The sequence below is a fragment of the Salmo salar genome, chromosome 21 (genome assembly GCF_965601325.2).
Source record: "Salmo salar chromosome 21, fSalSal1, whole genome shotgun sequence".
NCBI lineage: Eukaryota > Metazoa > Chordata > Actinopteri > Salmoniformes > Salmonidae > Salmo > Salmo salar.
Window position 1 is genome coordinate 40,036,525 of NC_138311.1, and position 17,842 is coordinate 40,054,366.

Sequence of the window (17,842 nt, forward strand, 5' to 3'; positions counted from 1 at the left end):
AAGAATGGTGGATTTTGTACATAGTCTTCCAATACAAACCTTATGAGGATCCAGTGTAAAGTTTGGTCGCAGAAGGCTGCCAGCATCTGCATGGTTGTCGTGATCGACCTCATACATGTTGTAGGTAGGATTTCCTATCTCCACGTTGATCCCTCCATTCGTCATGGGCTGCCTCGTCACCCTCTTCCCCCTGGGAGGAGGAGGACAACTAACACTCATTAACATAAGATCATTTGTGGTATGTTGTACAGTACCTGCAACTAGCTATCACAGTCTCACGTTAGCATTAGACGTTCATCCATGTTTCTCAAACGTCAAATTTCGAAGTTGTTCCAAATGTCAAATTTCAAAGTGTTTAAGGTTAAGTTTAGGCCTTAACCTTAACCGAATATTTAAGGTTAGGGTTAAGTTTAGGAAAAAAACTCTGAAATCTTAAGGTTAGGCATTAACTCTGAATGGTTAAGGGTTAAGGTTTGGAATAGGCTTAAAACAAGCACAACTTTCTATCGCTGGATTTCAATTTGCAACCTTTGGAATCAGAGGCAGGTGCTTACACACATCCGCCATCCCTGTCCACAACACCCTAGCAAAACCGAAATCTACTTGAAGGTAACAGTGCTCACGGTTTCCCCTAGCGGTCGGTTTCCATGTCATCGCCAGACATCCTCAGACACGGATGTTGAATACTGACTTGTATCACAGGTGACCTGGCTTGTACCTGAGATCACCAGCCACATCAACATTTCAATTGATTTTAACACTTTATTGTCACATATGAAAATGTGTCTGGTGATCACAAAATCTAAATCACAACACATGCAATACACTTATACACATATCACAGGACACACCAGCCAGCATAGTTACTTATTAGGCTTAACATAGTGTACCTCTGCCTTCTTTTGCAGATGAAAATGCCTGCCACCACCGTTGTGATCAAGATCACCAGCAGGACCAGAGGCACGATAATGGCTATGCTCCCTGAAACAGAGAAGAGAAAGGATGAAACTGCTTAAGCATTTTGGATTGCTGTTAGCATTATCACAGTCTCATTACAAGAGTTAACATGTAGCCTAGTGGTTAAGAGCGTTGGGTCAGTAACTGAAAGGTTGCTGGTTTAAATCCCAGAACCGACTAGGTGAAAAATCTGCTCATGTGCCCTTCGAGCAACGCACTTAACCCTAGTTGCTCCTCTAAGTTGCTCTGGATAATAACGTACGTAAAATGTCATCCAATGAGCTTTCTTGAACAGCCAAAGCAGATGGGGGTATATATTACAGTAGTAGACAATCCATCTGACCACAACAATAAGGCTAACTAGAGGATGGGTAGTAAGCCGTGTATGACACTGGGTGAGTCATTTGAATTCTGCACTCACCTCCACTGGTGTTGTCTGATCTGCTGCTCTTGGGGGCGGGCCTTTCACACTGTGTGCCTGCCCAATTGACTGAACACCTGGAACAGACCAATCAGAGAGGAGAAAACAACCATAGTCTTTAGCTGTCTCTACCTTAATCAACACATAAAACGAGTGCTATGGGAACAGACACTCAACCATGGATAACATTTTTACAGATTTTCTTAGAGAAACCCTTTTTGGATAGAAGACATCTAAAAGTAGTGCTGGTTAGAAAACATAGTGAGTAGATTAACAGGATGAATATTCAGCAGAAAACAGTATGACAATATGGAGTCATCTGGTTTGTTGTTTGGATGGGATCCAATGGGAGTAATGAATGACTAGTTAGGAGGTGATTTCCTATTGGGCATGATTGACGCTGAGGTGTATGTAAAGCATGAGCGATCTGAACACTGCAACTGTTTGGTGATGGAAGGAATGAAATTAGACTAAATTACATGCACTCCAAGAATCACAACACCAAATGATCAGAAATAAGAATTGCATACCACGCATATAGACAATGAATCATTCCCTTATGGAAAGAATGTCACAGCACAAACAATCATGCATTTTAATGGAGGGGGGGTTACAAATTAATCATCCTTTCTGATGGGTAAAATATCAAATAAAATATTGTTAGGGAAAATACTAGGTAAGATCTGATAAGCAACTGATGAGCGGATCTGTAAAAGGGTTTGTAATCTATTTAAACATACCCCCGTAAACATACCCTCGTAAAACTGACTATCCTACCGATCCTCGACTTCGGCAAAGTCATTTACAAAATAGCCTCCAACACTCTACTCAGCAAACTGGATGTAGTCTATCACAGTGCCATCTGTTTCGTCACCAAAGCCTCATATACCACCCACCACTGCGACCTGTATGCTCTCGTCGGCTGGCCCTCGCTACATATTCGTCGCCAGAGCCACTGGCTCCAGGTCATCTATAAGTCTTTACTAGGTAAAGCTCCGCCTTATCTCAGCTCACTGGTCACGATAACAACACCCACCCGTAGCACGAGATCCAGCAGGTATATTTCACTGGTCATCCCCAAAGCCAACAACTTATATCTCCCTCACTAACTTTAAACATCAGCTATCTGAGCAGCTAACCGATCACTGCAGCTGTACACAACCCATCTGTAAATAGCCCATCCAATCTACCTACCTCATCCCCATATTGTTTGCATTTACTTTTTTGCTCTTTTGCACACCAGTATTTCTACCTGCACATCATCATCTGCACATCTATCACTCCAGTGCTAATTTGCTAAATTGTAATTACTTCACTACTATGGCCTATTTATTGCCTTACCTCCTCACGACATTTGCACACACTGTATATAGACTTTTTTTCAATTGTGTTATTGACTGTACGTTTGTTTATTCCATGTGTAACTCTGTGTTGTTGTCTGTGTCGCATTGCTTTGCTTTATCTTGGCCAGGTCGCAGTTGTAAATGAGAACTTGTTCTCAATTGGCCTACCTGGTTAAATAAAGGTGAAATAAAAGAAAAAAGAGAAAAAAAACAGCATAATCCCTGACATGCTTGTGAATGGATTTATTTCAGAGCTACAGCAGAGACCATGCAATCCCAACTCCAGATTTTCTGTCTCTTAACACATTGCAAAATGAATCACCAAACATGCATTGATGACAACAGATCCCCTATATTCACAATCAGACAGCACTTGAATGTCACTCGAAGGGCATGTCAGCTCGGGCTGTATGACATGCAGTTGGTTAGCAGTTAGTTGAAGAGGGAGTAAATACTCTTTTAGAGGTGGGAAAGTGTTATATAGACCATCAAACTGACTGAAATGAAGCTGAATGATGAGAGGGTGGAGGGTGAGACCGCTGGAACAGCCATATAGAGCATCATATTGGCCGAAATGGAGCTGAATGACGAGAGGTGGGAGGGTGAGACCTCTGGAACAGCCACAGGAAGTGATGTAGGAAGGGACCTACTTGCAGCGGGGTTTGTTAAGGGCAGTGATAGTGCACATCCCCTCATTCTGACAGAAGTAATCACATGGGTTGGCCAGCTCATCACAACGTTGGTTCTTGAACCCTGACGTGCAGCTGTAAAACAGTGTGGTGGAGTGATAGCGATAAAAACAACCAGGCTAGGTATTGTATAGGCAGATGGAAACCTTTCAACATGGCAACAAACAAAATACTTCATAGATTTGTTCTAAAATATTTTTTGTTTGTTTGTATCATTCATGATGAATAAAGTAATCTAAACTAAACTACAGTAGAAACGTTATGTTTAGCTAAATAAACTAATGACAGCTATATCCATTGAGGAAAAAATATATACATTTTCAGAATGTTGTTATAAATTCGCAAGCTTATTTACAGTATTTAAACAAAATGAACAGAAACATTTCAATACAGAAAAATAACAAACATAAGCAAATTCTGATTAGTTAGGAACATGTTGATCTTGATAATTCATCAAAACAATTGTAATGCCCACTTTATGTTTATATACATGTAGAATATTTACTGGCGGAACACACTGATCAGTTTTGAAAATCCCTTAGACCTTTAAGACAGTTTTCTGCTAATTACCATCTCAATGATATTTCTGCTTGTGGAGTTTCTGGGGTGGCTTGGATGAGATAGTAATTTACTCTGTTATAGTTTAAGGTCAAACATTATGATTTCTTGACACAGACATATCCATCATCGCACCAAATCTCTATGCCTCGCAGCCAATTTATTTGACCTTTATTTAACTAGGCAAGTCAGTTAAGAACAAATTCTTATTTTCAATGACGGCCTAGGAACAGTGGGTTAACTGCCTTGTTCAGGGGCAGAACGACAGATTTGTACCTTTTCAGCTCGGGGATTCGATCCTTTCGGTTACTAGTCCAACGCTCTAACCACTAGGCTACGCTGCCGCCCCAATGAATAAACCACATTCTCTAGATCTGTTAACCGTGTGGAAAAAGAGATGGGATCATTTGCATAGAAATTGATTATATCCCTTGAATCGTGCCAGTCACGGCCACACATTTAATTGAATGGACAATGGGACAGTAAAAAGATAGAGCAACAAGGTTCGTCTTTTCAGATGGATTTCCAATCATCTTTGTAGGGAGGTCTTTAACATTTAACCACACCTGATAATAGCAGAGCTGAAATTAATATTTGTGGACTACCAGAAGCGCAGAGCATTCTCTTTCCTGGATGATTCCCACAGGTCTCTGAGAGCCAATCTATTGTCCTCTACCAGTCAATGCCATTGAGTTCCTGCTGCTCATAGCGTGTGTAACACTGTCCTTACCACTGAAGATCAAAATACAAAATTGTTCTCCTGAAACCTACCACCGAGAAGAAACACACTGACAAAAGAACAGTGTGATATGTTCTGAACAGTAATGTTTCAGTAGTTTCAGTTACCTTCCAATGTCTGTAGCTGTACCCCACGCAGAGCTGTATTACTTCTACTCTGCCACAGAGGGCTAGCTTTCTAAAGATCTATATCCACAGCCAGGTGTGACTCATTCTCTTATTGAGCCCTAACATCCTGCCTCCTGCTATGACATGGCCTGCATCCACTGGTGTCAAACATTCTCTTTACTTAGGATCTTAGCCCTGTGTAAAAAAAGAAAAAAGAAAAACAACTCCCCACTTATTTTCAAAAATCAATCATTAGAATAAAATACCAATGAGTTTTGGTTCCTTTATAGGCCAGCCTTCCTGGCATAACTGAATGGTAATGAAGAACAAAGAAAGAATAAAGTACAAATAGAGAACATTCTTAGGCTATTGTTATTCCGGGCTGTTGCTAGTAGTTACTGTACTTACTGACAGAAGGGTAGGTTGGTGTCAGGGTCCAGGTGGCAGGTACCTCCGTTGTAACAGTAGCCATCACATAGTTTACAGCTGGGTGCTATCCTGCCATTAGTACAGCTGGAGGAAAATAGAGGAAAGGTGGTGTCACTGATGGTTGGCCCACGGTTTATGTCTTTCTTACATTGTTTGGAAATGCAAGACTACGGATTATCCGTAGTGATTAAGGCCTATTTTCTGTTGTCAAATGCATTGAAATATTTGAATCTGTGATTTGTAAATGCAATTTATTGTCTTTAGGTCTCTCTTTATGTAGTGTTGTCTCTGTTGTCGTGATTTGTGTTTTGTCCAATATTTGGACAAAACGTATATTGGACAAAACCTTTCACCTTTTGGAAGGCCGTCATTGTAAATAAGAATTTGTTCTTAACTGACTTGCCTAATTAAATAAAGGTTAAATAAAAGAAATAAAAACTTTAACCATAGAAAATACATCGGTAAAATCTTTAGATGGAAGACTATTCAACTACAGTACATCAAGCATTAGCTCTACACTGTAAAACCATGAAACATGTGACATGTTTATAACCTAAACGTCAGTGTTTAAAACTTCAACATTAGGCATTTAGATTTGCCAGTAAGTGTTCTCATCTTAAACGCAGGTGTTTAGAATCCAATATTAACCATGATACATTTTATTTTATTTGAATATAGTCAGCTTTTTACAGTCAGTTTTCAACCAGGAGAACACCTATATCTCCCAAGTGTTCAGATTTTAAACACTAGTGTTTACTTCCCCATCAACTGGTTTAGAATGAATTTAGTCATAAAATGTGATTTGAGGTTTTACTGAGTGGCACAGCAGTCTAAGGCACTGCATTGCAGTGGAGGTGTCACTACAGACCTGGGTTCGATCCCGTGCTGTGTCACAGCTGATCGGGAGACCCATGAGGCGGCACACAATTGGCCCAGCGTCGTCCGGGTTAGGGGAGAGTTTGGCCTGCCAGGATGTCCTTGTCCCATCGCGCTGTAGTGACTCCTTGTGGCGGGCCGGGCATGTTGACTTCGGTTGCCAGTTGTACGGTGTTTCCTCCGACACATTGGTGCGGCTAGCTTCCAGGTTAAGTGAGCAGTGCGGCTTGGCACTGAATGTCTGCTACCTTATCTACATTTCTACATTTCTTCCCAACTGAACAGGACATTTGATTCAAGAAAGCTTTTCAATCGGGTGGTGTTGTTACTCGAGTTCATTTCTGCTAACTGATTTTTAGAATAGGTTGTTTTAAAATATATGTTTCCTCATGCACATTGATTGATTAATTGATCTTATACTATAAAAAGATAAATAACTAAACATTTCCAAAAACTAATGCAATCTGTAAGGGGTTGGACTTATTGTACCCGTTACTGAGATGGTTGTTCCAGTTTAGATGGTTTAGGTAGTCTAGTTATTAAGTAGTTCACCATAGCAGTCACGCTTAGTGTAGGTTGTGGGTGATAAAATATTCCAACTGTTGTCTATCCTTCCTCTGACAAGATTCTGATAGGAATTACTCATAATTTCAGTAACAAGCATATTGTGACTTGGAGGTCTGATGTTGCCCATGTGCCAGGATTTTGAGACCACAATGTTGACGATAATTAGGCCTAAACTAAATGTCTTATGAAAAGCATTATACAGTGCCTTTGGAAAGTATTCAGACCCCTTGACTTTTTCCACATTTAGTTACGTTAGAGCCTTATTCTATAATTGATTAAATTGTTTTTTTTCTCCTTATCAATTTAAACACATTACTTCATAATGACAAAGCAAAAACAGGTTTTTAGAAATGTTTGCTAATTTAGGAAAAATAAAAACTGAAACATCACATTTACATAAGTATTCAGACCCTTTACTCAGTACATTGTTGATGCACCTTTGGCAGAGACTACAGCCTCGAGTTTTCATGGGTATGATACTACAAGTTTGGCACACCTGTATTTGGGGAGTTTTCCCCTTTTTTTCTGCAGATCCTCTCAAGCTCTGTCAGGTTGGATGTCATTGTCCTGTTGGAAGATTAACCTTTGTCCCAGTCAGGTCCTGAGCGCTCTGGAGCAGCTTAAATGCCTTTTAGACTCACTTCGAGGAAAGCAACATTGAAGTATGCATGAGAGCACCAGTTGTTCAGGACGACTGTGTGATCACGCTCTCTGTAGCCGATGTGAGCAAGACCTTTAACTTCATTAGGGTAGGGGGCACTATTTTCACCTCTGGATGAAAAGTAAACTGCCTGCTACTCAGGCCCAGAAGCTAGGATATGCATATAGAAAACACTCTAAAGTTTCCAAAACTGTTAAAATAATGTATGTGAGTATAACAGAACTGATATGGCAGGCGAAAACCTGAGGAAAATCATTCCAGGAAGTGGGATTTTTTTATTTTTCTAGCTTTCTATTGAATGCCATTACAGTATCCATTGATTTAGGACTCACATTGCACTTCCTATGGCTTCCACTAGATGTCAACAGTCTTTAGAAATTGTTTCAGGCTTGTATAATGAAAAATGAGGGAGTAAGACCACTTTGAATGAGTGGACCATTTAGTGTCCCAGAGGTTTTTCATGTGCACGACTGAGAGCACGCCTTTCTTGTTTTCCTTTTAAATTGACAAAGCTTTTGTCCGGTTGAAATGTTATTGATTATTATGACTAAAACAACCTGAGGATTGATTATAAACATCGTTTGACATGTTTCTACGAACTTTACTGATACTCAGATTTTTCGTCTGTCTGTTGTGACTGCCTTTGAGCCTGTGGATTACTGAACAAAAATGTGCAAACAAAACGTCATTTTTTGGATATAAAGAGGGACTTTATCGAACAAAACGAACATTTATTGAGTAAATGGGAGTATTGTGAGTGCAACCATACGAAGATCATCAAAGGTAAGTCATTCATTTTATCACTATTTCTGACTTGTGTAACTCCTCTACTTGGCTGGTAACTTTTTGTAATGATTTGTCTGCTGGGCCCTGTTCTCAGATAATCGCATGGTATGCATTCACCGTAAAGCCTTTTTGAAATCTGACACTGTGGTTGTATTAACAAGAAGTTAATCTTTAAACCGATGTATAACACTTGTATGTTTTCTGAATTTTTATAATGAGTATTTCTGTTTTTGAATTTGGCGCTTTGCAATTTCACTGGATGTTGGCCAGGTGGGACGGTAGCATCCCACACCCCCTAAAGAGGTTAAACAGACAGATTACCAGGATGTGTACTCAGAGCATGCGCGGACCAACTGGCAAGTGTCTTCACTGATATTTTCAACCTCTCTCTGACCAAGTCTGTAATACCTAGATGTTTCAAGCAGACCACCATAGCCTCTGTGCCCAAGAAAGTGAAGGTAACCTTCCTAAATGACTACCACATGTAGCACTCACGTTGGTAGCCTTGAAGTGCTTTGAAAGGCTCGTCATGACACACATCAACACCATCATCCCAGAAACACTAGACCCACTCCAAATCGGATACCACCCCAACAGATCCATAGATGAACGCAATCTCAATCACACTCCACAATGCCTATTCCCACCTGGACAAAAGGAACACCTATGTGAGAATGCTGTTCATTGACAACAGCGCAGCATTCAAAACCATAGTGCCCTCAAAGCTCATCACTAAGCTAAGGACCCTGGGACTAAACACCTCCTTCTGCAACTGGATCCTGGACCTCCTGACTGGACGCTCCCAGGTGGTAAGGGTAGGCAACAACACATCTGCCATGCTGATCCACAACACAGGGGTCCCTCAGGAGTGCGTGCTTGGTCCCCTTCTGTACTCCCTGTTCACCGACGACTGCATGGCCAAGCACGACTCCAACAACATCATTAAGTTTGCTGATGATACAACAGTGGTAGGCCTGATCACCGACAATGATGTGACAGCCTATAGGGAGGAGGCCAGAAACCTGGCAGAATGGTGCCAGGACAATAACCTCTCCCTCAACGTGAGCAAGACAAAGGAACTGATTGCGGACTACAAGAAAAGGAGGGCCGAACAAGCCCCCATTAACATTGACAGGGCTGTAGTGGAGTGGGTCGAGAGTTTCAAGTTCCTTGGTGTCCACATCACCAACAAACTATTATGGTCCAAACACACCAAGACAGTCGTGAAGAGGACACGACAACAGCTTTTGCCCCTCTGGAGACTGAAAAGATTTGTCATGGGTCCCCAGATCCTCAAAAAGTTCTACAGCTGCACCATCGAGAGCATGCTGACTGGTTAAATCCCCACCTGGTATGGCAACTGCTCGGCATCCAACCATACGGCGCTACAGAGGGTAGTGTGTACGGCCCAGTACATCACTGGGACCAAGCTTCCTGCCATCCAGAGCCTATGTACTAGGCGGTGTCAGAGGAAGGCCCAAAAAATTGTCAGACTCCAGTCACCCAGGTCATAGACTGTTCTCTCTGCAACCGCACGGCAAGCAGTACCAGAGCACCAAGTCTAGGTCCAAAAGGCTCCTTAACAGCTTCTACCCCTAAGCCATAAGACTGCTGAACAATTAATCAAATGGCCACCCATGACACCCCTTCCCCACCCTTTGTTTTTACACTGCTGCTACTCGCAGTTTATTATCTATGCATAGTCACTTTACCCCTTGACTCTGTACCGGTACCCGCTGTATTTTGCCTCGTTATTGTTATTTTATTGTGTTACTGTTTTGGTTTATTTGAGTTTATTTAGTAAATATTTTCTTAACTCTATTTCTTGAACTGCATTCGTGGTTAAGGGTTTGTAAGTAAGCATTTCATGGTAAGGTCTACACCTGTTGTATTTGGCGCATGTGACAAGTAACATTTGATTTGATATGATCAAGGATCTCTCTGTACTTTGCTCCGTTCATCTTTGCCTCGATCCTAACTGGTCTCCCAGTCCCCGCCACTAAAAAACATCCCCACAGAATGATGCTGCCACCACCATGCTTCACTGTAGGGATGGTTCCAGGTTTCTTCCAGGCGTGACATTTGGCATTCAGGACAAAGAGTTCAATCTTGTTTTCATCAGACCAGAGAATCTTGTTTCTCATGGTCTGACTGTCTTTAGGTGACTTTTGGTAAACTCCAAGCGGGCTGTCATGCATTTTACTGAGGAGTGGCATCCATCTGGTCACTACCATAAAGGCCTGATTGGTGGAGTGCTGCAGAGATAGTTGTCCTTCTGGAAGGTTCTCCCATCTCCACAGAGGCTCTCTGGAGCTCTGTAAGAGTGAACATCAGGTTCTTGGTCACCTCCCTGACCAAGGCCCTTCTCACCCGATTGCTCAGTTTGGCCGGGTGGCCAGCTCTAAGAAGAGTCTTGGTCGTTCCAAACTTCTTCCATTTAAGAATGATGGAGGCCGCTATATTCTTGGGGACCTTCAACTCTGCAGACATTTTTTGGTATCCTTTCCAGATCTGTGCCTCGACACAATCCTGTCTCGGAGTTCTACGGACAATTCCTTCGATCTCATGGCTTGGTTTTTGCTCTGACATGCACTGTCAACTGTGGGACCTTATATAGACAGGTGTGTGCCTTTTCAAATAATGTCCATTCAATTGGATTTAACACAGGTGGACTCCAATGAAGTTGTTGAAACATCTTAAGGATGATCAATGGATAACAGGATGCAATGAGCTCAATTTCGAGTCTCATAGCAAAAGGTTCTGAATACTTAAGGAAATAAAGTATTTCTGTTTTTTATTTGTTATAAATTTGCCCCATAATGTTAAAACCTTTTTTTGCTTTGTCATTATCGGTTATTGCATGTAGATTACTGAGGAATTTTGATGTTTTTTTCATTTTAGAATAAGGCTGTAATTTAAGAAAATGTGGAAAAAGTCAAGGAGTCTAAATACTTTATAAAAGCACTGTATGTTGGTTTACTTTTAATTGGAACATCTACTTAAGCATACACTTGGTGAAGACTGTGAAATAGAACCTACTGAATGCAACAACTATCTCTCTGTCACTATCAAACACAGTCATGGGTGCGTACTGTGTCTCTCACATTCACTCGAAAAGCATACTAGGAAATATGCTAATACATCTTCACGTCCTGTTAAAACAACACCCCCAGTGTTTAAACCTTAACAACTTGTGCTGAATAAACGTGTTCATGTGTTTAAAAAATGTTACAGAAAATAAACATGTTCTGGTGTTTATGTTCTGAAATTAAATTTGAAATGCCTTGACACATGTAAAAAGTGTAACAGAAGAGAGTATATTTATGTGTGCAGATACTAATCACTTGGTTTTACTGTGTAAGGTGTTAACCCAACACAGAATATAAAGCAATGTTGTAACTCACTTGCAGACCACATCTGCTGTATCATCGTTGATGAGGCAAGGTGCTCCATGGCACCTCAGGCACTTATCCACCTCACATTTGTTTCCCTCGTATCTGACCGGACACACACACTCTACATGGCCACTACTGGACAATGTACAGGCCTTGGAGTTTACACAGTAGTGGTGGCAGATGTCTGCAGAGGAGAGAAAGAACAGAGGAAAGAGAAAGAGACATGGAGAGAGAGAATAAGATAGATAGAGAGACAGAGACAGGGAGATAGAGAGAGAGGGAGAGATATTGAGAGAGAAAAAAACAGAGGGAGAGAGAGAAAAAAGTAGAGAGAGAGGTGCATTTCATAATGAGGAAACGGAGCATAGTTTTAGCTGGTTTGATTAGAATTTTACAGGCTTTTAATGAGACTTAATTATCTGCAACAAATGGCATCTCATCCATAGATGAAAACGTATCACCCCTTGGGCAAGTAACAGTTGGAATGCACTAATAGTGTCAGTTGAAATTGTTTTCCTCACAATTTATAATGACAAAGCCTACATAAGAGAAGGACATATTTATCAGTGCAGCACAGAAACCCCCAGACGTTGTTTAGAGGGGCATTTATAATTACTCTCTCGCCCAAACGTGGTATTTGTAGCTAAGAAGGAATTGTCCTTTCTGGTAAAAACAAACAGTTTTTTTTTTTATTTAGACTTTCTTGTTGTTGTTGGAACCTTAAATATGAAAAACTGAAAAGATTTCTGATTTCTAGAGAGTGTGACTAAGGAGGGAGGGGGGGGGGGGGCTGTTCCCCTCATAACAAATCAGAGGCTCTCCATACCACTTGCAATATAAATGTGGCCCTCCCCAAGATATATTTTGACATCAATACAATAGATGCCATTTAGCAGACACTTTTATCTTAAGCGAGCTACAGTAATGCAGGCATACATTTTTTATGTATAGGTGGTCCCAGAAATCAAACCCACTATCCTGGCATTGCAAGAGCCATGCTCTACAAACAAAGCTATAGAGGATCACCACAAGAAACATTGGGCAACTCCAAGAGTCAATATGCAATTGGATCCCTTTACTCACGGTAAAGACAGCGGTCTCCAGTATACTCTGCCATGCAGCGGCACACCGGCTGGTTCCCTAAGCTGACATCACAGGTACCACCATTCAGACAGTGGTTATCACACACCCGTTTCTCACAGAATGGACCTGTAAACCCTACAGGGCACCGACATGTTGGCTTGCCTGGTGGGAGAGAGGAGAGGACGGAGGAAGGAGAGGGTGGGAGAAAGGGGGAGAGAAGAGAAGTTTGGCTGACAATTATGTGCATGGTTATCAACTCAAGTGTTTTTAAGGCTGTGTGTTCTTGTTCCCAAAGCTGAGTATCAAGTATCCGAAAAACCAAAGATAGCGGATTCTTAATAACACAAGGTCCCTGGAGGTCAGAGAGATATAATTGAAATATTTCCAGTCCTTTAATTGATAACAGTGGCTGCCTCCAGTGAGGCCTGTTCTCCTTATCACCAAACTGGGGTACTTGAGGAAAAACATTTGACAGTAAGCTCTCCCAAGCTCAGCTTCCATCGCTCGTTAAGAGCAATACTCCCCATGCCTGCTCAACACAGTGAAACCTCTTACTTTATGAAAAATCAGTCAGTCGCAAAGCATGAATAAACAGACCGAACAGTCAGTGCCTGTATGCCCAGCAGCAGAACAAATATCCCATCACTTTTTTTCACTCCTCTTTGACTGCATTGGACATATAACACAGAGCACTGACTGGGCTAGTGAACCAAGCACAAAATAAGACTGATCGTCAACAAAGAAAGAACAAAACTTGCCTGCAACTCTCCAAATAATTTAAAATCCTGCTGCGATACTCACTTTGCTTCACTCACATATGAATAAGTTATTGCATATCACTGAAACACATTTCACGCACCTGTCAAGCTCACTAGCCAAATACTGTTGTCATAATACAAAAGACTGACAGCTTGAAGTCAATCGACTGAGATCATGTTTTCAACATATTATTCCTAAACTATCAAATAGCTGGTCTTCATTCCCCCTGGGCAAGAGTGTACTTAGATATTGTGAATAGAATGGCCAGACTGTTGCAAGATAAAGTATTTAATGAAAGATGACACATTTATTACGAGGTGATGAGAAAATATGTTTAAAGGGGAAACATTTCACTTCCAGACTAAAAGATTAAACTCAAAAGTCGTAGACCAGTGTCTAAATACTGTGCAGTGCATTCGGAAAGAATTCAGACGCCTTGACTTTTTCCACATTTTGTTATGTTAGAGCCTTATTCTAAAAAAGATTTCATTTCATTTTTACCTCATCAATCTACACACAATAATCCCATAATGACGAAGTGAAAACAGGTTTTTGGACATTTTTTGTAAATGTATGAAAAATAAAAAACAGAAATACCTTATTTACGTAAGTATTCATTCCCTTTGCTATGAGACTCGAAATTGAGCTCAAGTGCATCCTGTTTCCATTGATCATAACTGAGATGTTTCTACAACTTGATTGGAGTCCACCTGTGGTAAATGCAACTGATTGGATGTGATTTGGAAAGGCACACACCTGTCTGTACAAGGTCCCACAGTTGAAAGTGCATGTCAAAGCAAATACCAAGCCACTAGGTCGAAGGAATTGTCCGTAGAGCGCTGAGACAGGATTGTGTCGAGGCACAGATCTGGGGAAGGGTACCAAAACATTTCTGCAGCATTGAAGGACCCTAAGAACACAGTGGCCTCCATCATTCTTAAATGGAAGAAGTTTGGAACCACCAAGACTCTTCCTAGAGCTGGCCGACCGGCCAAACTGAACAATCGGGGGAGATGACCAAGTCACTCTGACAGAGCTCCAGAGTTCCTCTGTGGAGATGGGAGAACCTTCCAGAAGGACAACCATCTCTGCAGCACTTCACCAAACAGGCCTTTATGTTAGAGTGGCCAGACGGAAGCCAGTCCTCAGTAAAAGGCACATGGCAGCCCGCTTGGAGTTTGTCAAAAGGCACCTAAAGGACTCTCAGAACATGAGAAAAAGTGTTCTCTGAATGCCATGCGTCACGCCTGGAGGAAACCTGTCTCCATCACTACGGTGAATCATGGTGGTGGCAGCTTCATGCTGTGGGGATGTTTTTCAGCGACAGGGACTGGGAGACTAGTCAGGATCGAGGGAAAGATGAACGGAGCAAAGTACAGAGAGATCCTTGATGAAAACCTGCCCCAGAGCGCTCAGGACCTCAGACTGGGCGAAAGTTCACCTTCCAACAGAACAACAACCCTAAGCACACAGCCAAGACAATGCAGGAGTGGCTTCGGGACAAGTCTCTGAATGTCCTTGAGTGGCCCAGCCAGAGCCCGGACTTGAACCCAATCGAACATCTCTGGAGAAACCTGAAAATACCTGTGCAGCGACGCTTCCCATCCAACCTGACAGAGCTTGAGAGGATCTGCAGAGAAGAATGGGAGAAACTCACCAAATGCAAGTGTGCCAAGCTTATAGAGTCATACCCAAAAAGACTCGAAGCTGTAATCACTGTCAAAGGTGCTTCAACAAAGTACAGAGTAAAGGGTCTGAATACTTATGTAAATGTCATATTTACATTTTTAATACATTTGCACAAATTTCTAAAAAACAGTTTTTGCTTTGTCATTTTGGGGTATTGTGTGTAGATTGATGAGGGGAAAAATAGATTTAATCCATTTTAGAATAAGGCTGTAACGTAACAAAATGTGGGAAAAGTCAAGGCGTCTGAATACTTTCTGAATGCACTGTATCTACCCCAGTCATGACAGGAGCATTACAACTGTTCAATCACCGTATTTATGTTATTCATGTCAGCGTTCAACATTCAGGTATTATACTTAGCACACTCTCTAAAATGGACTTTCGGCATTTTTTGGTTTCAAGTTTTAATGTCACATGCACAAGTACAGTGAAATGCCTTTCTTGCAATCCATGAAGCGATTTAACATTTACACAAACCTTCACAACATGTATGATTTATTTGAGTAACGTCAGGAAACCACAGTTACCCAAATGTATCTATCTCTATGGGTAATATCTCTTGTGAGTCCACACAGTCCATCAGTGGTAAGAGACTGAGATGTTGTGAATAATTGCCCTCTTGCATGCATTATGTAGCAAAGAGACATAAAGTAAAACTCAAGTGTTCTGCACTATTTTAGTTTATCCATGTTAGACAGGATGAGTGGCAAACAATATGACACATGATCAGTTCAGTTTTTAAAATGTCTTGACTCTAGGGCTGCGTTTACACAGGCAGCTCAAATATGATAACTCTTCCACTAATTGGTCTTTTGACACATCACATCTTTTCACATCAGATCTTTTTCAGAGCTGACCTGATTTGTCAAAAGAAGATCATAATTGGGCTGCCTGTGTACACAAAGCCTAATATGCTTCATGCTTATACTACCAAAATAAATCTATCAATGTTGTAATACTGCAGCACAAGCATCTTCAGATATTGCTCACTCCGAACAACCTAGAGAGTTCTTCAACTTAACAACTTATTAGTAAAGACACCTGGGCACATAACACCTTATGTCAATCGCATGATCAATCAATCCAGCCATCCACCAATCAATATATGGATTTTAACAGCAGACTCACCCAGCGGTGAGCCCATGCAAGTGCCTCCATTGAGGCAGTAGTCGGTGCAGTGATTGACCTCACAGCGTTCTCCAGAAAAGTCAGGCCAGCAGTAGCAGCGCCAGTCCCCTTTCTCATTGGCAAGGCAGCGCCCGCCGTTCTCACACGGTGGCCGACACAGCTCGCCTTCAACACATCAAGACACCGTACAGTATGTTCATTATGATGATCTTGTTTTTGAAGTACCTTTTATTTGTAAACTATGAATATGATCAGTGTCTACAGAGACATGAATTTAGCCCTGGGCCAGTAAAAAGAGGTTGATATTGCACAAGCATGTCATCTTATGCTATAATTTCAAGTCTTCTTTTGAAGTACAGTCGTGGCCAATAGTTTTGAGAATGACACAAATATTAATTTCCACAAAGTTTGCTGCTTCAGTGTCTTCGTCAGATGTTACTATGGAATAGTGAAGTATAATTACAAGCATTTCATAAGTGTCAAAGGCTTTTATTGACAATTACATGAAGTTGATGCAAAGAGTCAATATTTGCAGTGTTGACCCTTCTTTTTCAAGACCTCTGCAATCTGCCCTGGCATGCTGTCAATTAACTTCTGGGCCACATCCTGACTGATGGCAGTCCATTCTTGCATAATCAATGCTTGGAGTTTGTCAGAATTTGTGGGGTTTTGTTTGTCCACCCACCTCTTGAGGATTGACAACAAGTTCTCAATGGGATTAAGGTCTGGGGAGTTTCCTGGCCATGGACCCAAAATATCGATGTTTTGTTCCCCAAGCCACTTAGTTATCACTTTTGCCTTATGGCAAGGTGCTCCATCATGCTGGAAAAGGCATTGTTCGTCACCAAACAGTTCCTGGATGGTTGGGAGAAGTTGCTCTCGGAGGATGTGTTGGTACCATTCTTTATTCATGTTCTTAGGCAAAATTTGTGTTCTTAGGCAAAATTGTGAGTGAGCCCACTCCCTTGGCTGAGAAGCAACCCCACACATGAATGGTCTCAGGATGCTTTACTGTTGGCATGACACAGGACTGATGGTAGCGCTCACCTTGTCTTCTCCGGACAAGCTTTTTTCCGGATGCCCCAAACAATCGGAGAGGGAATTCATCCGAGAAAATGACTTTACCCCAGTCCTCAGCAGTCCAATCCCTGTACCTTTTGCAGAATATCAGTCTGTCCCTGATGTTTTTCCTGGAGAGAAGTGGCTTCTTTGCTGCCCTTCTTGACACCGCCATCCTCCAAAAGTCTTCGCCTCACTGTGTGTGCAGATGCACTCACACCTGCCTGCTGCCATTCCTGAGCAAGCTCTGTACTGGTGGTACCCCGATCCTGCAGCTGAATCAACTTTAGGAGACGGTCCTGGCGCTTGCTGGACTTTCTTGGGCTCCCTGAAGCCTTCTTCCCAACAATTGAACCGCTCTCCTTGAAGTTCTTGATGATCCGATAAATGGTTGATTTAGGTGCAATCTTACTGGCAGCAATATCCTTGCCTGTGAAGCCCTTTTTGTGCAAAGCAATGATGACGGCACGTGTTTCCTTGTAGGTAACTATGTTTGACAGAGGAAGAACAATGATTCCAAGCACCACCCTCCTTTTGAAGCTTCCAGTCTGTTATTCGAACTCAATCAGCATGACAGAGTGATCTCCAGCCTTGTC

General features: G+C 41.7%; 1 protein-coding gene across 1 annotated transcript in view; it reads right to left on the reverse strand.

The window, feature by feature from the left end:
• The window catches only part of LOC106582301 (low-density lipoprotein receptor-related protein 1B), a 272,131-nt gene that overhangs the window by 3,819 nt on the left and 250,470 nt on the right, over positions 1-17,842 (reverse strand). Inside the window, exons 66-73 of the mRNA XM_082967167.1 lie at positions 16,188-16,352; positions 12,612-12,773; positions 11,538-11,712; positions 5,223-5,327; positions 3,372-3,485; positions 1,379-1,455; positions 891-981; positions 40-190 (exon numbers count right to left, since the gene is read on the reverse strand). Of these exons, the coding sequence (XP_082823293.1) occupies positions 40-190; positions 891-981; positions 1,379-1,455; positions 3,372-3,485; positions 5,223-5,327; positions 11,538-11,712; positions 12,612-12,773; positions 16,188-16,352 (1,040 nt within the window). The remainder of the gene's footprint in view (positions 1-39; positions 191-890; positions 982-1,378; positions 1,456-3,371; positions 3,486-5,222; positions 5,328-11,537; positions 11,713-12,611; positions 12,774-16,187; positions 16,353-17,842) is intronic.